We start from the raw sequence: 23,678 nt of genomic DNA on the forward strand, positions 1-23,678 counted from the left end.
ACTTTTTGATGTACAATTGTGTATACGGATTTTTGTTTTTGTCATTAGTTATTCAAGTCAATTGCAAATTGTGTTATTTGCTATACATTTATATTTTCTATGCCTTGATTTTGAATTTTTTTACTTTTGTTATTGTAATGTACATATATGAACATGTACTTCTTGTATTATATAATTTATAATTTTGGAATAAAGTAAATTAAATTACATTTGTATTTTAACATCTTTAGATGTCAAGTTTGACCTTAACAACAATAAATATGATAAGGCGACATTATACATTGTAATTTGTGTGCCAGTCATTTGTTATTTAAGATATATATATTATAATAGACCCCTGTTTAAACGAAGCTTAAGTGGCAGAAATTTCCCACCTAGATTAAGTGCATGGCCACCTGTCTTAAGCAGCTACTTTGACCTTTTCGCAAAGGTGGCCACTTATTACAGGTTTGACTGTAAATCATTCAAAAAATGAAATATTGTGAAATATCTATAAAATATTGTTCTAGATTCATTTGATTTGATTTAACATATATCATACTTAAAATGCATTGTTTGTTGTATTATTGGTTCTAAATTCAATGAGTTCACTTCTTTATGATAATAAAAGATTTGACTCAATTCTGTTAAAATGATTTTTCATAATTTTACAAGAATGCTGTGCCTTTGCATGACCTACTATATATACATATATATCTTCAATCTTGTACCAGTTTTCTCTGACCATTGATTTTGTTCAGATCAAAGTTAATTCTATCCAGAACAATTAAAGGGGTGTCATTGAACAAGTTCTATGTGATTCTATATATAATTTCACTCAGAACTGTTTGCCATTAACCCTTTGAATAAGCTATATGATGCCTTTATTAAGTGTGTTTCCTCCAATTAATCAGAATATGGGTGACTGGTACAATGGTCATAGGCCGAGATATACCCAGCCAGCGTATGGAGGGTCCCTACCAACGGTCCAGACAGGTCAGAGGTATGAAGATTGGGAGATGGGTAGGGAAACTGGTATTAACCCCTCAATGCAGACTAGGTTAATTCATGTGCATGAACAGCGAGGACCACATTTTAATCCCAGTGGACATTATTACAACAATGCACAATCTGATAATGTTGACTATTTGCCAGAAGATACTCCAGGATATCGGCCATATGATCAGTCATTGCAAGAAGAAACTAACAGATATCAGCCATACGATCAGTCATTGCCAAAAGAAACTCCAGGATATCAGGCTTATGATCAGTCATTGCCAGAAGAAACTCCAGGATATCGGGCTTATGATCAATTATGGCCAGAAGAAACTCGGGGATATCAGCAATATGATCAGTCATTGCCAGAAGAAACTTCAGGATATCGGGCATATGATCAGTTATTGCCAGGAGAAACTCCAGGATATCGGGCATATGATAAGTCATTGTCAGGAGAGACTCCAGGATATCAGCCATATGATACATCATTGCCAGATGAAACTCAAAGATATCAGCCCTATGATCAGCCATTGCCAGAAGAAACTCAAAGATATCAGCCCTATGACCAGCCATTGCCAGAAGAAACACCAGGATATCGGCTCTATGATCAGCCATTGCTAGAAGAAACTCCAGGATATCAGCCCTATGATCAGCCATTGCCAGAAGAAACTCAAAGATATCAGCCCTATGATCAGCCATTGCCAGAAGAAACTCAAAGATATCGGCCCTATGATCAGTCATTGCCAGAAGAAAGATATCAGCCATTAAATCAGTTATTGCCAGGAAAAAGTCCAGGACATCATGCATATGATCGACCTTATGGTGGTGGAAGAAATAATGCCCAACGATCTCATGGACTGCAGAATTTCAATCAATTGGGTGGAATGTCAAAATCTCGAGGCTACAACAACAGAGGAAGAATTGTACCAAGCTCATTTAGTGGAAGACAGTATAACTCTAGCAGTGGTAGAGGCAAAAAAGCGTTTACTGCACAAAACCATAGGAATTTAACCTCAGTGAAAACTTTTTCACCAAAATATAATCCTTCTACATCAGATGTTTCAACAAAGAAGAGTTCAACAGGTCCGGTGAAGATGAACTCTAAAGAAAAAGTTGAAATAAATAAGCACTCTGTTGAAAAAGAATCGAGTGTAACTGTTAGTATTACACTAGACAATGAAGAACAGAGTTCAGTTACAGAAGAAACAACAGAAGTCAATGCAATAACAGAGCAAGAACCTAATGTAGCTAAGGAAGATAAAGAACCTGTCTTAAATCTATTTGCAACACTTAAAGAGACTAGTGGAAAACATGGTTTAACTGAAAATGAAGAAGAACCATTATCTTGTGATAGCACCCACAATGCTTCTAACCATAAACTTGATAATCTAGAAGGGAACCCATTGCATAACAATCAACGAAAAGAAGACAAGATTCTTGTAAAAAATGTTTCAGATGTAAGTCATGGGATTGACAATGTTTGTCTATCTGAGAAAATGTCAAAAACAAATTCAAGTTCTGCTTGCTTTTTAGAACCTGAAAATGACACATCAGTTAAATTGGATGGTAAAGATGTTAAAAATTGTGAAGGTTTTGGCAGAGAAGATGCTGGTTGTGGAGGTAATGTTGACACAGAAAATCAAAGTGGCATACCGTTACCAAGTATTCAACAATTGCAGGAAAGAGTCATGGAGAAGATTAAGAACAAGTCTCCAATGAGAAACTTGCTAGCTGAACAGGCTGCCTCTTTGTCTATAAAATGGACTGCACACCAATCAACAAATATGAACTCTGAATTTGATGATGGCAATCAGAAGGAACTTGATCATGGTGGTCCAGATAATGGCAATGAAATAGAAAGAGAAGATGAATTTGATGAAATTGAAGTTGAATTTGATGTTATCAGTGGAAATGTAAAACCAAAAGGTGTTCCTGATAATGGTAATGAGATAGAAATAGAAGATGCATTAGAAGAAATTGGGGTGGAATTTGATGTAAGGAGCAAAACAGAAAGACCAAAAGGGGGTCCTGATAATGATGATAAAATAGAAATTACAGATGCATTAAAAGAAGTTGAATCTGAATCAAAAGATGGTCAAGATAATGGCTATGAGATAGAAAATATAGAAAGAGCAGAAGATGAACATGTTGAAGCATCTGGTGTTACTGATCTTGAGAACATTGATTGTGCTGATGTTATTATGGAACAAGAATGTAGTCTGGATAAAAGTGAAGTTAAGAAAGATGCTGCTATGTTAGACAAAGAATCTGTTTATTCAAGTATTGAAATGGAACTGGATTCATCAGAAAAATATCATGACATGCTTGTAAATCTTGAAGAAACAATGTCAAAGGTTCTTACATTGAAAGATGACAACTCTGTTAACAAAAGCTCAATTAATATGAAAGGCTGTAACACCATAAGGGAAAATGAATGTTCAGGTAATACATTTGCGGAAATGTGAAATCCCTGAGGCTTTTAAATGAACATTTTACTGTACATGTACTTGGCAGATTTTATTGGTCAGTTTATATAACCAACATCAAAATATCGATGACTATTGATGATACACTTAGGTTTACCATTACTGTCAACTAACTTTACATCAATATTTGTTGCCAGTTGCCATTCGATGATTTGGCAGTATTTTACAATTTAGAACATCATTTTCTGTTACGTTTTCTGATTAATAAGAGCTGCTTGCACATGTATTATTATACGCACGTTTTTATCATCTGACTCTTCACATCCATTCATCCAATGTTTTGTATCCATTGACAAAGTTTGTGCATTTACTAATTTGGGAATTTGAGTCTTTACCTTAAAAGCAAACCACAATGTTGTTGTTAACATGGAGCAAGGACAGTGTCATGAAGTGCTCCAGTCAGGCCTTAATATCATGGTTGGGCACCCTCTGCCCCTTTTCCTGCACCCTGCTCCCTTTTAACTACACCCTGCTGTACCTTTTTGCTTGACAGAGTCAATTTAAAGAAATTAACATTAAAATGATAAATATGTATACATAATTTTGACATTCAATAAAATAAGTAAAATGAATATAACAGCTAAGGTATTCATAACAAACTATTAGTATTGAAAGTTAAGTTTCCACACATACACAATATGAATAATCAGAATTGAACATTGTCCCATGCAAGTGCCCCAAAATATGGTAAGGCTCATTCAATGCAAATCAAAAGTGCCTTTTCTGACCTAGCACCCTACCCTTTTCAAATCCTTGCTGGAGCACTGTCATGGATTTGCCATATTTCACCACTCACTGATTCCAATATTTGAGGCCCTCATAATCAATTTATCCAGATATCTTTTCATCGATCAATGGCCATAGCTTATTTCCGATGACTTTCAAACAGGTAAATCTATAAATAGATTTTAACAGGGCCTCTCAAGTGTTTTGAAACTTGTAAATATGTTTCGTTTATAGATGTAGAAGGAAATCCAATCTCACAAAACTTGGCCATAAAGTATGAGGAACATTTGTGAGGGCACCACTTCTCTAATGAATGCACAAATTTATGTCATTGTTGATGCAAAGCAACGTTTTCCTCTTTGATATAGCATGTCTACAACAACATAACCATGTTTTTTATTTCTTTCTTTCAGTATTAAAATGGACAAGAACTTAATATGATAGGTTTGTTAAAATGTATTCTGTTACCACTGAGGCTTTTTTGGGGCTATGTGGTGTTTTCGATAAGAACCAGGTCCAGCTGCCGGCTTAAATGGGTGATTCAAATAACAATTGGGTCGGTTCAAATTTGGGAAAAAGTAAGTGAATTTTAAGTACTAAGAATAAGTAGAAGCTGGTGAGTTTACTATTTCAGACAGTTCAACAAAAACTTATTGAGAACTCTAGCTAAATAATGTTTGGAAGCTGGCCTGGAGTTATTGGAAATCATGTCTCCAAATGTTAAAAATTTTGGAAAATTACCAGAAAAGTACGGTAAACTTATAAATGGGCATTGTTCGACTGAAAAACAACAGCAGACAAGCGTTGTTTTTGCTCCACAGCACTCTTGATTTTCAAAGATTCGTTCATTTGAAAAAGATTATTAAAATTTTGCATTATTATAATGGGTTACAGCTAACTGCTAAAAACAGCTGAAAAATGCCTCAGTGATCATGCTTGTTGTACCTTTCATTTCACATTCTGTATATGTAATATGTTTATGCCAGAGAAAAGAGATTTTTAGATTTTCATTTCAAATTTAATAGGCAGAATTTATTTTTCTAATGAAGCATTATGTGGTACATAATAATATTGGTGCCTTTTTTCCAAATTTTTGACCAATTTTTCAGTAGGCTGAATTTTTTTATAAAGAAAATAAAAGTTTTGGCATAGGGGTTATGACTGAGTGACCGTCGATGAGAATCTAAAAATAATCTTTGGCCGATCAGTAAGAACTGTAACTGTTGTGCTTAATTTTAGCTTCTGTTGGGTAGCAAGGGATTTGTACATTTCAGGGGCATTTATAATGTCGGCTTCTTTAAAGATGAACAATAGAAATACTTTAAGACAAACATTTTATTATATGACTATGTGGTTTATAGAGATAGTTCAGTAAAATAAAAATGATATTTCACAATACACTAGTATTAAGTAACCAACTGTGAAATAACATTTTGATATTTTCACTGTTTTGAAATTTTAGGCTGCTCTAAATACCAAATGATGTAAATCGAACGTCAGCGCGCACAGGGCTGGTACATAGAAATGAATTACATTTGCATACAATTTGGTGCGCTTTTCTAAAAATCAACAATAAACTGTCATAAAATGTCCTTTTTAGGCATATAATAAAAAGTTTTGTTTTTTTTTGGTTCAGTGTGAGATTGCAATATATTTCACCTCGTGAACACCATAAGTCAATATAACTATTACGATCTTACACTGAAACAAACAATTATCCTCTATACATTCAAAGACATTTCATTGACATAACTTCAAAATGTTATTCATGTACTTAAATGTGTGTAATTATTAATAAAAACTGTTTAAAAAACTGCTAAAATATCACATTGCATGCCTTGAAATATGACACACGCTTTGCTTGTTGAATTTAGGGTCATGTGATACGTTGAAAACATCCCAGCATGCAATGAGATATTTTTTGACGCTTTTTTTAACTGGGAATTTGTGGCCACTTGGCTATTAGTTAAAACCCCATTTATAAAGGCTATTTTTTTATCTATGTACACAAATGATGAGCTTTTTTTGTTTTGATTACAAAATTCAAATGAGTTAAACATGATAACGCATTAAAATTAATGTGTTTTCTTTTGTGCATCAATTTATATTTTCACCAAGTAATAGTGATTTCCAAACAAATGTTATATTCAAATCTGCGTCATTAATCTAAAGCCAAAGTTAGGTTAATTGATATATTTCAATAGTGTGAACGACGGGGTATTTAATTTTAAAGAATCACACACGAAATAACATGACTTAAAATAGTCAAACCATTCAAATATTTCAATTAACCTAACTTTGGCTTTAGATGAAATAGTGCATGTTGTCAAACTCTGACAAAGTGTTCCTTTATTAGAAAAGTAAACAATGGGCTAATTGTTCAGAACATTGTAAAGTTAACGACATGATTAACGATATCTTCTAAACTGGGCTATTTTATGATGTGCTTGTATATTTAAATAAAATAAGTACAGCTGAATTGTTGTATGGATACAGATACTTGTGTGTCCATCAAACTTCCAGACCAATAAAGATTTGAAAGTTAACAAAAGTGCCGTTAACAACGTTGTTAACTAAAAAAAAATGTTCTGAAAAATTGACCCAATATCTGTTTAATATTAGACATATCATTAAGTAATTAACATATACATGTATATTATAAATATGATATATTATAGAAGAGCACCTTAGATAGATGATTGCACTTTACCAATTAAGCTTGTGTAGCGCTTAGGTTATACTAATTTATTTTATGCTTTCGATGGTTTATAGAATTTTTTTATCAGTGAAATAAAAATGATATTTCACTGTGTGAAGAGTGAAATAACGTTTGATATTTTAACTGCTTTGAAATTTTAGCCTACTCCCAATTCCCAATCAAAAGTGAATGTGCACAGGGCACACATATTCAATGATGTCATTTCCGAAATTATGTTACATTCACATACAATTTGGCACAATTTTCTGAATCACTTTAAGGCAAATAATAATAAGAATTTTTATTTTTCAATGAAATATCACAATATATTTCACCCTGGAAATACAGACTTTCGGTTATTATATTACGATCTTACACTGAAACTAACAATTATCTTCTGTCTATTTAATTAACTGCTAAAGACAGTTATTTACCTATATGAATCACCCTCAAGACTGTTGCCTGGGTAAAAACCACTTCTGGTGTCACTTCTGAGAGCCCAAGAGGAAGTTTGGGCTGATTGGGCCCAAGCCTACAGTCTCTGGGGAACATGTTTGACTTGTGCACATCATAACCATAACTCTTTGGCCTACTGTTCTGTAATTATCTCCCTTGTAACAAATGAATTTACTTTTGATTAGAAATTGAACAGCTTGATGAAATTTGGGACCTACTCCAAGATGGAATAGAATGAAACTTGAATCATCAGTATATATATATAACAATGTGAAAATTTGAGTGTTGCAAGAATCACAACTCTGGAACCCATTTTTTACAAATTGTCTCCCTTTTTTGATAAAAGTTTATAAAATTTGTCAACAAAGTCAATAAAATTGCAAGATTGATTAATGACAATATGAAATTGTGCACAAGAAATAAACAAACTGTTATTTTGTGTCGAAAGTACCTACCTTGACAAACAAATATGTTGAATAGAAACAGAGTGACATCAGAAATGGAATTGGTGGCAATATACATGTATTTGCACCTATTTGTATAACCATAACTCTTTGGTCCATATTCTCAAAGTTAACTCCCTTGATGTGTATTACGTTTTAGATATTAAAAATTATTGATATGTATTTTGTATGGACTGGTAAAATCGCTTTCAGGGCTTGCTCAAATTTTGGGTTTTATACAGCAGGGCTTGTTGAAAAATGTAATGCCAAGCAGTAGTATATGAATTTGGGCTTGTCCATCCAAAAGACTTATTTCAATGACTGAATGCAAATTTTCAGAACAGTACCTTAATATTGCAATAGAATCTCATAGAAATTGGTTATGATCTAAGAGCATATTTGCATATCGTTAGGTAACCAAACTGACGGATAACATACCTTTAAATTTATCTCCTTGTCAAATATGCTATTATACAGGGCCCTTCATGGATCAAGTTACCTTTTTTAATTAATAAAAGACGATGTCAGGATAGTCTCATGCAGTTAGAAGCCAAGTCCACATGCATTTTTTTACCAGAGTTATGGTTTGATTTAAGTAACTCTCTCCATTGGTCTAAAGTTAAGTATATTAATATCAGGTTAGGCTTCATATTAATTGCTTTTGCAATGTTTGTCTGCGTGAACAGCTATGGATGAAGGGAATGCAGCTGATTTAGAGGACCCAGAAGATGAAGACACCCAGTCCCCACCCCGTCTACCCCAGGGCAGTGGGGCTACTGTCAGGAAAACCCCGGTGAGCCCAGGTGGGTATCTATATAATAGCAATTATTATTGTTTGATTATAAGGGATGGCTGGGGGTTTGAGAAAATCGATTGTTTGTTAAAGCCTCAATAAATACTTCACATTGTGTCCGTCATTTAAAGACATAATGTAGTCAATATTTTTAATTATTAATTTATTAATTTGAGGTATTTGCATGGCGCTGGTGTCATTGGTAATGTGGTGTCAAAACTAAATCGTTGGCCTTTACACACACAGGGTTCGAATTTAGACTCGCATACTCGCAAAATGCGAGCGAGATTTACAAATTGCGAGTGACTTTTATTCACGCTCGCAAAATTCTGCGAGTGGCTTTTTCTAGACCACAAAATGTTAAAAGGAAAGTAGAATAAACATGAACTTAAATCCGCTACGTGGTCGAGTGTAAACAGCCTTATAAGTGGCATGTTTACACTACCAGTATAAAGAAGACAGTACGGAGTCACGCTCTAGTAAGTTTTCAAAAATAGAACAAATACGGAAAAGGCCGAGTTCTCTCTCGAATCTTTCCAGGATGCTCCGAGGCGTGCATTATACAAAGAATACGGATGACGTAATCACCTAGCTCAATCATTGGCTAAATTTAGCGCTTCTGCGCACTATATGTAAACCCCATCATCCTTTCGCCCAACTGTCAAAATGAATAGACTACGTCGATCGATATATTTAATGGTCCAAAGTATCCACGCTACATTTACTGTTGCTTTTTTATTTCAAATTTATTGATTTTAATACTTACAGACTGAATGAAATCTGTAGCGTGCTTGTCGAATGGGTATTAAATTACCCGATGTCGAGGGTAAATATACAAAGTGAACAATGTCAAATTATTGAACAGCTTTGTTATCAAAAAGCTGCCAGCATCAGATGAGTCTTTCCTAACCCCCAAATAGAATAAGCCATCAACAAGTTCTAGTAATCGAGTCACTCAAGATTGATACTTTTTAATATTCATATTATGTCTGAGGTGTAAATTTCTACTTTAATTAGACAATATTATAAGGGAATAAAGCAAATAATAAAATTGCAAGTTGAATTTTCATTTTGCGAGTTGCCTCAAAATGCACTCGCAAAATTTTGCGAGTGCTCCTCAAAGTTAAATTCGAACCCTGACACATAGACATGAAACTTGTTACACGTGGTAGTGGTACCAATTGAAATGTGCAAATGAGGAGCGCAGCCCATATTATGTTATTAAAATTTATTTCTTGACCAACTGAGAAATGGAACAAATTTTAACCTTTCAACTTCCTGCAGTAGTCCGGGTTGCTGTGGTTTGATGAAAATACCAAGTATTATTTATTGGGCTGAATGTTAACCATTTGATTAAAGTCATCATTGTTAACTTTTAACAGTGAATTATTTGATGATGTATTAGTATATTTAAATAAAACATGCACAGCTGAACATTTTGTCTCGATTGTTGTTAGACATTCTGCAGATTACAAGACTAGTGTAGCCACATACCTCCCTGAGCAGAAAGAAATTCCAAGTTAACAACTAGGGCATTAACAAAGTTATTAACTTTATTTTTGCTCACTTGTGTTGGCGCAAATTTCTTTCAACTAACCAGTGCACACTTTACCAAAGTTATTAACTTTATTTTTGCTCACTTGTGTTGGCGCAAATTTCTTTCAACTAACCAGTGCACACTTTACCAGTTATTTACAAAATGGAAGTATTGCTTTGTCGGAAGGTTTGCAAATATTCAAATCCGAATCTGTCTCTCATCCCTACTAAGGCCAGAAACAGGAGCGTAAAAACAAAAGTATTTATATGTGAGGTACAAAAAATGTATCAATTAAAATTTGATTGAAATTATTTTCTTATGAATTCAAAACACTAACAATTATCATTTCAGAGTCCTTTCTTGGTATGAGTGATGGTGACTATGATGATGATGATGACGACGACGATGATGATTTATTGCAGACAGCACCAGCATTCTTGAAATCTGTAGACGAGATAATGTAAGTATCACAGAGTAATAGAATTTAAGTTTCTTCTGGTTTTTAGTTTTTATTTGGTGTTTTAAAGAAAAGTTTGTTTAGGTTTAAATATAAACATGGAACTGTCTTTTGTACTAATTCTTAGAAATAAAAGGTTAAAATTCTTAGTTGTTTTAACACAATGTTTTAAGTAAGATATTAAATTTATATGAGGCCTGTTCTTAAAATTTGTGGGCAGGAGGTAATAATTCCACCAATTATTAATGTAAACAATATAACATAGCACTTGTCATTGTATGCAATAGGGTATGGATTTATTGTGTATGCATGACATTAGCAACCCTGGCTGGAGCTTTTTAATGGCACAGATTGAATGCTTTTCGTTGGAACAGAATGATCATGTTTATTAGCTCCACTGGCCAAAGGCCATGGAGCTTATGTCGTCACAGATTGTCCGTCGTGAGTGCGTGCGTGCGTGCGTGCGTAAACTTTTACTTTAAACGACATCTCCTCTGAAACTGATAAGCGGATTTTGACAAAACTTCACAGGAATGTTCCTTTGGTGGTCCTTTACCAAAATTGCTCAAATGGTTCCGGTCCATTGCACAATATGGCCGCCAGAGCTAAAAATAGCAAAATCTTTAAACGACATCTCCTCTGAAACGGTTCGGCAGATTTTGATGAAACTTGACAGTAATGTTCCTTGGGTGGTCCTTTATTAAAATTGCTCAAATGGTTCTGGTCCATTGCACAATATGGCCGCCACAGCTAAAAATAGCAAAATCTTTAAACGACATCTCCTCTGAAACGGATAGGCAGATTTTGATGAAACTTGACAGAATTGTTCCTTGGGTGGTCCTTAACCAAAATTGCTCAAATGGTTCCGGTCCGCTGCACAACATGGCTGCCAGGGCAAAAAAATAGAAAAACCTTTAAAGAACATCTTCTCAGAAACCGATGATCAGATTTTGATGAAACTTAACAGAAATGATCCTTGGATGTTCCTTTATCAAATTTGCTTCAATGGTTTCGGTCCACTGCACAAGATGGCCCCCAGAGGTAAAAATAAAAAAACCTTTAAACGACTTCTCCTCAGAAACCGATGATCGTATTGCAATGAAACTTGACAGAAATGTTACTTGGGTAGTCCTTAACCAAAATAGCCCAAACAGTTCTGGTCTGCTGCACAACATGGCAACCAGAGCTAAAAATAGGAAAAACCTTTACACCACTTCTCCTCAGAAACCGATGATCAGATTTTGATGAAACTTGACAGAAATGTTCCTTGGGTGGTCATTAACCAAAATTTGTTAAATGGTTCCAGTCCACTGCACACCATGGCTGCCAGAGCTAAAAAATAAAAAAAACTTTATACGACTTGTCATCGAAACCGATGACCTTTTTTCGATAAAACTTGACAGAAATGTTTGTTTGGTGCTCCTTTACTCAAATTGCCCAAATCATTTTGGTCCACTGCACAACATGGCAGCCAGAGCTATTGAAGTAAAAAATTTTTTTAAATAACTTCTCCTCAAAAATTGATGATTGTATTTCTATGAAACTTGACGAAAATGTTCGTTAGGTGGTCTTTGCTTGAACCTTTTGGCCAGTGGAGCACAGGCACTGATGTGCCTCTTGTTTTTTAGTTTAGAGTTAAGGAAAGCATTGTCAATGTCTCAAAATCCCTTCTTTGTTTTTTGAGGGAGAGGGGGGGGGGGAGTTTCACTTGCACCCTTGAATTATCTATTATTATAGCGTAAGCCTGCGTTGTGGGGCATGGTGCACTGACAGGATATAATCCTGGCTAGAGCTACCCCTAGTCCTTAAATTTGCTCCCTCATACTATACTAGCACACAATACCCCTGTTTAACATCCCTCTTGGAAGACTTTGTTTCAGGGCCAAGGCTGTTTGAGTGTCTTAAAAGTAGACCACTAACAATATATATATATATATATTACATCCATGTTTTGATGAAACTTATATCAAGTTACCTGTTTTCAGTTCCCGCCCATTACCTGCCACACCCACGAAGCTCTTTAAATCCAGCCAGGATGGTCTCAACTCTAGTGGTATTGAGGTAATAGCCATTTTCTCCTTAAATCCAGCCAGTAGAGTCTCAACTCAAGTGGTACTGAGGTAACAGCCATTTCCCTCCTTAAGTCCAGTCAGGATAGTCTCAACTCCAGTGGTATTGAGGTAACAGCCATTTCCCTCCTTAAATCCAGCCAGTAGAGTCTCAACTCCAGTGGTATTGAGGTAACAGCCATTTTCCTCCTTAAATCCAGCCAGTAGAGTCTCAACTCCAGTGGTATTGAGGTAACAGCCATTTTCCTCCTTAAATCCAGCCAGTAGAGTCTCAACTCCAGTGGTATTGAGGTAACAGCCATTTTCCTCCTTAAATCCAGCCAGTAGAGTCTCAACTCCAATGGTATTGAGGTAACAGCCATTTTCCTCCTTAAATCCAGTCAGGATAGTCTCAACTCCAGTGGTATTGAGGTAACAGCCATTTTCCTCCTTAAATCCAGCCAGTAGAGTCTCAACTCAAGTAGTATTGAGGTGATAGCTATTTCCCTCCTTAAAACCAGCCAGATAGTCTCAACTCAAGTAGTTCTGAGGTAACAGCCATTTTCCTCCTTACATCTAGTCAGGATAGTCTCAACTCAAGTGGTATTAAGGTAACAGCTGTTTCCCTCCTTAAATCCAGCCAGTATAGTCTCAACTCAAGTGGTATAGAGGTAACAGCCATTGTCTCCTTAAATCCAGCCAGAATAATGTCAACTCAAGTGGTATTGAGTTTCTCCTTAAATCCAGACAAGATAGTCTCAACTCAAGGGGTATAGAGGTTACAGCCATTTTCGTCCTTAAATCCAGACAGGATAGTCTCAACTCAAGGGGTATAGAGGTTACAGCCATTTTCGTCCTTAAATCCAGACAGGATAGTCTCAATTCAAGTGGTATAGAGGTTACAGCCATTTTCGTCCTTAAATCCAGACAGGATAGTCTCAATTCAAGTGGTATAGAGGTTACAGCCATTTTCGTCCTTAAATCCAGACAGGATAGTCTCAATTCAAGTGGTATAGAGGTTACAGCCATTTTCGTCCTTAAATCCAGACAGGATAGTCTCAACTCAAGGGGTATAGAGGTTACAGCCATTTTCGTCCTTAAATCCAGACAGGATAGTCTCAACTCAAGGGGTTTAGAGGTTACAGCCATTTTCCTCCTTAAATCCAGACAAGATAGTCTCAATTCAAGTGGTATAGAGGTTACAGCCATTTTCCTCCTTAAATCCAGACAGGATAGTCTCAATTCAAGTGGTATAGAGGTTACAGCCATTTCCCTCCGTAAATCCAGGCAAGATAGTCTCAACTCAAGTGGTATTGAGGTCACAGCCATTTTCCTTCTTCAATCCTGCCAGAATAGTCTCAACTCAAGTGTCATATTTTCCAACTGTTTGTTTGGAACTTCTGCTGTAATTTACTCTTATGTTTCAGCCATACTTGGATAGAGAGTCTCCGGTGCCGAAGCAGATGGGTTACAACCTTGACTCACTCCTAGATGCTCACAGAGAACATGTAAGTGATCTGATTACAAAGTTTCCAGTCAATCCTCAGAGCTGGGTTTCAAACCTTAAGCCACAAGGGCCTGTAGAATAACAAACATATAGAAAAGGATATGTATTGTATTTAAGGCCTTTAATTGCTTTTAACATTTTGACAATCAAATAAAAATAAAAAGTTCAGTATTATCACACAAAGATAAAAACTATAGATATGAATATTCAAAATAGTAGTCTGCTACCCTGCTTTCAGCATTTTCTGTTGTTGGCTATAAAGAGTGTTGCCAAGTCTAAATATTTGTAGAACACGACCTCAGGTTCCCAATACTTGATAAATGTGAATAACATCATTCCTGTATAGGTTGGAGTTCATGTGAGGTGGGTGTGGTGGATAACTCTAGCTAGCATTGCTGGGTATTAATGAAAGTTGGTGTTTAGGAAGCTAGCTTGGGATGGCTTTTGAGAGAGGTTGGGTGAAGTTCAAGGTCACTGTTACTAGAAATTAAAAATGGTTTTCCCCCAATAATTTGAGTAAGAATTGACTGATAGTGATAAAAGTTGGTGTGTAGGTAACTTATGTGAAGAGCTAGCTTGGGATTGCTTTAGAGGGTGGTTGGGTCAAGTTCAAGGTCACTGTAACTATAAATATAAAAATGTTTTCCCCCCAAAAAAAATTTGAGTAAGAATTGATTGGAGTGCTTCTAGATTTCATTTCTTATTTTATTGTGTATGATTAGTCCATAAGTTTTCGCCTTGTCATAGCCCTGGTTTCATTTGCATTGTCAGAATAGTAAGCAGGCAAAATGAAACTTGGTACACATGTTGCCAGAGGATCATGTCAGGCATAACAAGGCACATAACTCTAACTTTAATACTTGTGGAGTTATGCCCCTTGTCAATGTGAAAAACAACCACAAACGGGCGTGAGCATTCGCTAGGCGGCATTTTTGTTTTCATTACACACATTTATGTTCATGGCTTCAGGTGGAGGTTGAAAAAGAGATGTGTATAATAGAACAGGAGCTTAAGGTAGGATTTACATGCACTCACACATATTTTTGCTTTGCAAAGTCAAGAATTCAATCGGTTGTCAGGTTAGTGCAGTGGTAAGCACACTCGCTTCCTACCTAGGCGACCCGGGTTCAATTCCTGGCCTGGGCGCATGTGAGTTTGGTTTATAGTCACCAAGCTGGACAAGTAGGTTTCCTCCGGGTACTCAGGTTTCCCCACAACACATACCACACTCTTGCGCAAAATTGTGCCAACGGGAGTGATTTATGTAATGTTGTAATAACTTGTTTCACAATCGTAAAATGAATAAGTTTAAACTAAGTGTTAAATCTTACAAATTGAAATTCACCATTTAACATTTCAACAACTTTTCTTTAGAAAGTCTCCGTCTTGAATGCCACTTTATATCAAAAATATCTTTTGTGTTCTTATGATCAAGAATGTTGGTTTAGAAAATCTAGGAGTCTTTAAATGTACGAAGAACTTGCGTGTTCAGATTTATTTACATTTGGCCGGAATCAAGCATGTTTATATGTACCTTAATAAAATTCCAGGATGACATTCAGAAAGGGGGATTTGCAAGAATACTGGAAAAACCTATAGTGGAAGTCACTGGTAAAATATACAGCTTTGTTCATTCAAAAAATCTTGTCTTTTTTTATTAATTTTTGTCAACCATTATGCCCCCTGAGCCCCACTCTGTCAGAAAAAATGGGGAATGTTAAATAAAGGTGTGTTGAGAAAAAAGTCATTGATTATTAACTGTTGCAAAAAATTTATATTAACTGTTGTCAAAAAAATAGTTTAAAAATCGCAGCCTTTGAATTACTGCATCCTAAATCCCTTAGACTGTCCTTGACCTTTGACCCACTGAAGTAAAATATGATGGGGGCTATCTACTAGTAAACAGCAATCTATCACTGAAGTTTCATGGTCCTACATCACTATGCTCCAGTTATTGTGCGGACATAAGTTTTCATAAGTCTGTTGACCTTTACCTAAAACATCATGGTAGTTTGCATTGAACGGTAGATGACCCCAATTTGGAAAGTCAAGGGTCAGTATATCAAAGGTCAAGGTCCTGACTTTCATGAAAATGTCTTCAACCCTTAGGAATCAATGCATTTTGTCACAAAACGCCTTTATTCAGTCTTCTACAATGTCATGTTTTTGACAAAATGACGCTCTAGGGGCATAGTGTTTGTTTAAGAAATGTCAAGTTGTTTTCACTTTAATTTGTCATTTTCATCTTGATTGCTTTATTTAAACTGTAATATATTTGTAATTTTGGCCATAATCCAGCTATTGTTTAAGATAATCACATGAACGGCATATATATAAATAGCTACAGTACTCATTTGCATAAAAAGTATCATGGCTATGGCAAAAATAATAGATTTGCTTATCTTTTTTACCTTGCGAAACTCTTCATTTCATGAAATTAATTAGCTTTTATGATTTGATTAATACAATTACCTTCATATTCTGAGGAAGGGAGTCATCTAGTGGTATAGGTGTCCCTCTCTTATTGGAGAGGTTGCGGCCCGATCAGGGTAACTTCTCAAGATGGATGTCAGTTTTGGTTTTACCTTAAAAACAGAATCAAGCATGATTCTGTAAGCTATCCGCATTTTGTCACATTGAAGCTTAAAGAAATTAGTATAACCTTACCTTCTATTCATGTTTGCAGAGTCACCTTTACCAGAAGAGCATGCAAAATTGCTTCAGCATTATGATGTGCATGAGTCTAAAATCAGGTCATACCGACCTGGGCTGGACGTTTTCCACAGGGGCCAGTACCTGTGCAGATTTGGCCCTGATCTTCGACCTTCACATTGTGGTTTCAAGGTCAAGGAAGGATTAAACATTGAGAAGATGCTGAATAGTGTTACCACAGGTGATAAACATATGAGTTATGACAATGCTAAAAGATTTGTTTTTTGATAATTTTTATTATTATTAGGAACAAACAAATAATTTGTGTCGTTGTCATGTCAAGAAACAGGTAGGGCGGATAGGATTTTTTTAGGCTTTATGTTAGAAAGTTAATGTCATCATTGGGGAATGGGGTAATCTTCTGTATAATGCTTTTTAAACTACATATTAAAACACAAAAAGAAACCCATGAACTACAAAAGCAGTAGGGTCAGCTTTTGTTTTGTAGGTAAGGTCGGGTAATCCAAACCAGAAGTACTTTTTTAGGCCTGATTGTTGTTTTTTCACATTATCTGCCGAAGAATGAAAATCAAGTTATTGTCATAACCTTGGTGTTGTTGTCTCTGGAATGGTTTGCTTCATGCAAAACTGTAATGTTGACCATTGGAATACATTGTATTGTACATTGTTGTATAAAAACATATGTACCGTATTATAGCAAGGTATTGTCATATACTTGGTCTTGTTGTCCTCAGCTTCGTTTCTTGTCATATACTTGGTCTTGTTGTCTTCAGCTTCGTTTCTTGTCATATACTTGGTCTTGTTGTCTTCAGCTTCGTTTCTTGTCATATACTTGGTGTTGTTGTCTTCAGCTTCGTTTCTGGTCATATACTTGGTCTTGTTGTCCTCAGCCTCGTTTCTTGTCATATACTTGGTATTGTTGTCTTCAGCATCGTTTCTTGTCATATACTTGGTGTTGTTGTCTTCAGCATCGTTTCTTGTCATATACTTGGTCTTGTTGTCCTCAGCTTCGTTTCTTGTCATATACTTGGTCTTGTTGTCTTCAGCATCGTTTCTTGTCATATACTTGGTCTTGTTGTCTTCAGCATCGTTTCTTGTCATATACTTGGTCTTGTTGTCCTCAGCTTCGTTTCTTGTCATATACTTGGTATTGTTGTCCTCAGCATCGTTTCTTGTCATATACTTGGTCTTGTTGTCTTCAGCATCGTTTCTTGTCATATACTTGGTGTTGTTGTCTTCAGCATCGTTTCTGGTCATATACTTGGTACTGTTGTCTTCAGCATCGTTTCTTGTCATATACTTGGTGTTGTTGTCTTCAGCATCGTTTCTTGTCATATACTTGGTCTTGTTGTCTTCAGCTTCGTTTCTTGTCATATACTTGGTGTTGTTATCTTCAGCATCGTTTCTTGTCATATACTTGGTACTGTTGTCTTCAGCTTCGTTTCTTGTCATATACTTGGTGTTGTTGTCTTCAGCATCGTTTCTTGTCATATACTTGGTCTTGTTGTCCTCAGCTTCGTTTCTTGTCATATACTTGGTCTTGTTGTCCTCAGCTTCGTTTCTTGTCATATACTTGGTATTGTTGTCTTCATCATCGTTTCTTGTCATATACTTGGTGTTGTTGTCTTCAGCATCGTTTCTTGTCATATACTTGGTACTGTTGTCTTCAGCATCATTTCTTGTCATATACTTGGTGTTGTTGTCTTCAGCATCGTTTCTTGTCATATACTTGGTGTTGTTGTCTTCAGCTACATTTCTTGTCATATACTTGGTGTTGTTGTCTTCAGCATCGTTTCTTGTCATATACTTGGTACTGTTGTCTTCAGCATCGTTTCTTGTCATATACTTGGTCTTGTTGTCTTCAGCTTCGTTTCTTGTCATATACTTGGTGTTGTTGTCTTCAGCATCATTTCTTGTCATATACTTGGTACTGTTGTATTCAGCTTCGTTTCTTGTCATATACTTGGTGTTGTTGTCTTCAGCATCGTTTCTGGTCATATACTTGGTACTGTTGTCTTCAGCATCGTTTCTTGTCATATACTTGGTGTTGTTTTCTTCAGCATCGTTTCTTGTCATATACTTGGTGCTGTTGTCTTCAGCATTGTTTCTGGTCATATTCTTGGTGTTGTTGTCTTCAGCTTCGTTTCTGGTCATATACTTGGTGTTGTTGTCTTCAGCATCGTTTCTTGTCATATACTTGGTGTTGTTGTCTTCAGCATCGTTTCTTGTCATATACTTGGTGTTGTTGTCTTCAGCATCGTTTCTTGTCATATACTTGGTCTTGTTGTCTTCAGCATCGTTTCTTGTCATATACTTGGTACTGTTGTCTTCAGCATCGTTTCTTGTCATATACTTGGTCTTGTTGTCTTCAGCTTCGTTTCTTGTCATATACTTGATGTTGTTGTCTTCAGCATCGTTTCTTGTCATATATTTTGTCTTCAGCATTGTTTCTTGTCATATACTTGGTGCTGTTGTCTTCAGCATCGTTCCTTGTCATATACTTGGTACTGTTGTCTTCAGCATCGTTTCTTGTCATATACTTGGTACTGTTGTCTTCAGCATCGTTTCTTGTCATATACTTGGTGCTGTTGTCTTCAGCATCGTTTCTTGTCATATACTTGTTCTTGTTGTCTTCAGCATCGTTTCTTGTCATATACTTGGTATTGATGTCTTCAGCATCGTTTCTTGTCATATACTTGGTGCTGTTGTCTTCAGCATCGTTTCTTGTCATATACTTGGTACTGTTGTCTTCAGCATCGTTTCTTGTCATATACTTGTTCTTGTTGTCTTCAGCATCGTTTCTTGTCATATACTTGGTATTGTTGTCTTCAGCATCGTTTTTTGTTATATATTTTGTCTTCAGCATTGTTTCTTGTCATATACTTGGTACTATTGTCTTCAGCATCGTTTCTTGTCATATACTTGGTATTGTTGTCTTCAGCATTGTTTCTTGTCATATATTTTGTCTTCAGCATTGTTTCTTGTCATATACTTGGTACTGTTGTCTTCAGCATCGTTTCTTGTCATATACTTGGTGTTGTTGTCTTCAGCATCGTTTCTTGTCATATACTTGGTGTTGTTGTCTTCAGCATCGTTTCTTGTCATATACTTGGTGTTGTTGTCTTCAGCATCGTTTCTTGTCATATACTTGGTACTGTTGTCTTCAGCATCGTTTCTTGTCATATACTTGGTGTTGTTGTCTTCAGCATCGTTTCTTGTCATATACTTGGTGTTGTTGTCTTCAGCATCGTTTCTTGTCATATACTTGGTACTGTTGTCTTCAGCATCGTTTCTTGTCATATACTTGGTGTTGTTGTCTTCAGCATCGTTTCTTGTCATATACTTGGTATTGTTGTCTTCAGCATCGTTTCTTGTCATATACTTGGTGCTGTTGTCTTCAGCATCGTTTCTTGTCATATACTTGTTCTTGTTGTCTTCAGCATCGTTTCTTGTCATATACTTGGTCTTGTTGTCTTCAGCATCGTTTCTTGTCATATACTTGGTGCTGTTGTCTTCAGCATCGTTTCTTGTCATATACTTGGTACTGTTGTCTTCAGCATCGTTTCTTGTCATATACTTGTTCTTGTTGTCTTCAGCATCGTTTCTTGTCATATATTTTGTCTTCAGCATTGTTTCTTGTCATATATTTTGTCTTCAGCATTGTTTCTTGTCATATACTTGGTACTGTTGTCTTCAGCATCGTTTCTTGTCATATACTTGGTGTTGTTGTCTTCAGCATCGTTTCTTTTCATATACTTGGTGTTGTTGTCTTCAGCATCGTTTCTTGTCATATACTTGGTGTTGTTGTCTTCAGCATCGTTTCTTGTCATATACTTGGTGCTGTTGTCTTCAGCATCGTTTCTTGTCATATACTTGGTACTGTTGTCTTCAGCATCGTTTCTTGTCATATACTTGTTCTTGTTGTCTTCAGCATCGTTTCTTGTCATATACTTGGTATTGTTGTCTTCAGCATCGTTTCTTGTCATATATTTTGTCTTCAGCATTGTTTCTTGTCATATACTTGGTACTGTTGTCTTCAGCATCGTTTCTTGTCATATACTTGGTGTTGTTGTCTTCAGCATCGTTTCTTGTCATATACTTGTTACTGTTGTCTTCAGCATCGTTTCTTGTCATATACTTGGTACTGTTGTCTTCAGCATCGTTTCTTGTCATATACTTGTTGTTGTTGTCTTCAGCATCGTTTCTTGTCATATACTTGGTACTGTTGTCTTCAGCATCGTTTCTTGTCATATACTTGGTGTTGTTGTCTTCAGCATCGTTTCTTGTCATATACTTGGTACTGTTGTCTTCAGCATCGTTTCTTGTCATATACTTGGTACTGTTGTCTTCAGCATTGTTTCTTGTCATATACTTGGTGTTGTTGTCTTCAGCATCGTTTCTTGTCATATACTTGGTGTTGTTGTCTTCAGCATCGTTTCTTGTCATATACTTGGTGTTGTTGTCTTCAGCATCGTTTCTTGTCATATACTTGGTGTTGTTGTCTTCAGCATCGTTTCTTGTCATATACTTGGTACTGTTGTCTTCAGCATCGTTTCTTGTCATATACTTGGTGTTGTTGTCTTCAGCATCGTTTCTTGTCATATACTTGGTACTGTTGTCTTCAGCATCGTTTCTTGTCATATACTTGGTGTTGTTGTCTTCAGCATCGTTTCTTGTCATATACTTGTTCTTGTTGTCTTCAGCATCGTTTCTTGTCATATACTTGGTGTTGTTGTCTTCAGCATCGTTTCTTGTCATATACTTGGTGTTGTTGTCTTCAGCATCGTTTCTTGTCAAATACTTGGTACTGTTGTCATCAGCATCGTTTCTTGTCATATACTTGGTACTGTTGTCTTCTGCATCATTGAAACACATGTTGCCAGAGAAGATAAATCAATGGCCAATAACTCTGACTTTAATCATATGTCCAGTAATAGCCCTATTTCAATCAAAGATAACAAAAGACAAGCATTGGCGTTGACTCTGTGGGGCTCTTGTTTTTGCTATGATTGTCTTTTATTTTTATAACTCTAATTGGAAAGTCCAATTACATGATATTTTGAGAACTGTCTGTTTGCATTAGACAAGAAAATGGGGCTTGGTACTTATATGACTGTTTTTCCAAGATGAAATTAAAAATTTGGTAGAATTATATCTATAACACAGAGCTTAATGTTTCAATAATGCTATATTTAACTGAAATGTCCTTAATTGCATTTCACAATTCATCATTAAAACTACCTGCTCTACAGCAGTCTTTTTTATACATTATTTTATTTCAGGGCAACTAAAGACAATTCTCTTCAGTGGGATCATCCAGCTCAAGTTTGATAAAATTCCATGCAAGAATGAACTACTAAGGTGGCTCTTTTTCCTCAGTGAGTGATTGTTAATACCAAGTTATGATCATCCATGTTTTTTTAAACAAATGTATGTGTATTTACATAAAGTCTGTGTAATTTTTTTATTACTGTAACTCAAAAACCCTCAGGCTCAAATCCTTCAATCTTGTTATACATGCTATTAAGGGCAGCCATGTTTAATTGATTCTATATTGTAAAAAAAGGAACTTACAAGATAGATATGTATGAATTATTACAAAAATATAATTCAAAATCAGCCATACTCCATGCTTATAACAAGTCCAGAAATTGGGGTTTTCAATTTCTGTCTATATTTGCTTTATTTTGCAATTTTCTTTCAACATAAGCACTAACAATGTTATCGAATAAACACAACCTGAAAATTATATCAATCTGACATTTGTATTCAAAACAATAAATAAAGCTATAAACATGCTTGCATTTATAAAAGCCAGTGGTATTGGTCAAAGCCCAAGGATCATTTGGTCAAGCTCCATACATGCATAGAATTTTTGAATGCATCTTTTTTTCTATTAGATAATATTCCCATTTTTTTATAAGTGAAAATGATCATCTTGTAAGTTTCAGTGTGTTGTTTTGTCAGAAAATATAAACAAGTTCTACGATTTACAGGGACACCTCTAATACATATATGCATGTATTACCGCTTGTTAAGAGTCCGGGCTTTTTCTATAGTACTCACGGGTCCGACTATCGGACCCATTCCCAAAGCAAAATATAAGATATTTTTCCCAATCTTCAGAAAAAAATCCCAATCAAAAAACAAAAACAAAAAAATTATTTTTTTTAAAAGTCTTTTTACCTGTACTGGTTCATTTTCAACATCCTAATTAACTATGTGATGTAAAGTTTTTTTTATAATTGAACTCGGAAATCATTGATTTTCATCACATTCAGAGATCAGTATGAAATATTATCTGTCATGATTTATTGCAATAGATATTTACACTCCAAGGATTGATATTTTTTGGGTCTTTTAAAGGGAAATAAAACTAATATTAAATCATTTCCTAATTCGCAGGAGGCTAGACAGCTTTTTCTTTTAACTGTAAAATTTCCCAATTTCGACATTTTCACGACGCCAAATTTTTCCCAAAATGGGCAGAAAAACCCCTCATAGTGTCATATTACCGACAAATTTCTAAGGCAGCAGTATACTTAATTTTGAAATTATTGAGTTTGAACCAGATTTTTTGTAAATAGCATGAATCTTTATTCCTTCCAAGATTATTTACCTTTTATATAATTAAGTTTTTTAACTTATAATGAATAAAAAGACCTTTAACAAATATTTTTCAGTGTCAGTTCAGAAAGAGTACATTCTACAGACTGGTTGCTGTAATTTGATCCTAGACATCCTTAAGTCGCAGGCCGATAAAGAGGAAACTATGTGGGCTCCCAGTCTACCAGACATTGTGTCAGTGTTCCTGAACTTTGGTAAGATACTTTGATAAGTAGACTTCATTTCTGCAGACTGGTTGCTGTAATTTAATCC

At 35.5% G+C, this 23,678-nt stretch overlaps 1 protein-coding gene across 1 annotated transcript in view; it reads left to right on the plus strand.

The window, feature by feature from the left end:
* Positions 1-23,678, plus strand: part of LOC128211588 (uncharacterized) — a 38,106-nt gene that overhangs the window by 2,065 nt on the left and 12,363 nt on the right. The window contains exons 2-11 of the mRNA XM_052916561.1: positions 894-3,417; positions 8,471-8,587; positions 10,466-10,574; positions 12,557-12,632; positions 14,047-14,127; positions 15,096-15,140; positions 15,677-15,737; positions 16,813-17,019; positions 22,082-22,177; positions 23,483-23,620. Coding sequence (XP_052772521.1) covers positions 897-3,417; positions 8,471-8,587; positions 10,466-10,574; positions 12,557-12,632; positions 14,047-14,127; positions 15,096-15,140; positions 15,677-15,737; positions 16,813-17,019; positions 22,082-22,177; positions 23,483-23,620 — 3,451 coding nt within the window. The 5' untranslated portion in view covers positions 894-896. The remainder of the gene's footprint in view (positions 1-893; positions 3,418-8,470; positions 8,588-10,465; positions 10,575-12,556; positions 12,633-14,046; positions 14,128-15,095; positions 15,141-15,676; positions 15,738-16,812; positions 17,020-22,081; positions 22,178-23,482; positions 23,621-23,678) is intronic.

Source organism: Mya arenaria, chromosome 12 (genome assembly GCF_026914265.1).
Source record: "Mya arenaria isolate MELC-2E11 chromosome 12, ASM2691426v1".
NCBI lineage: Eukaryota > Metazoa > Mollusca > Bivalvia > Myida > Myidae > Mya > Mya arenaria.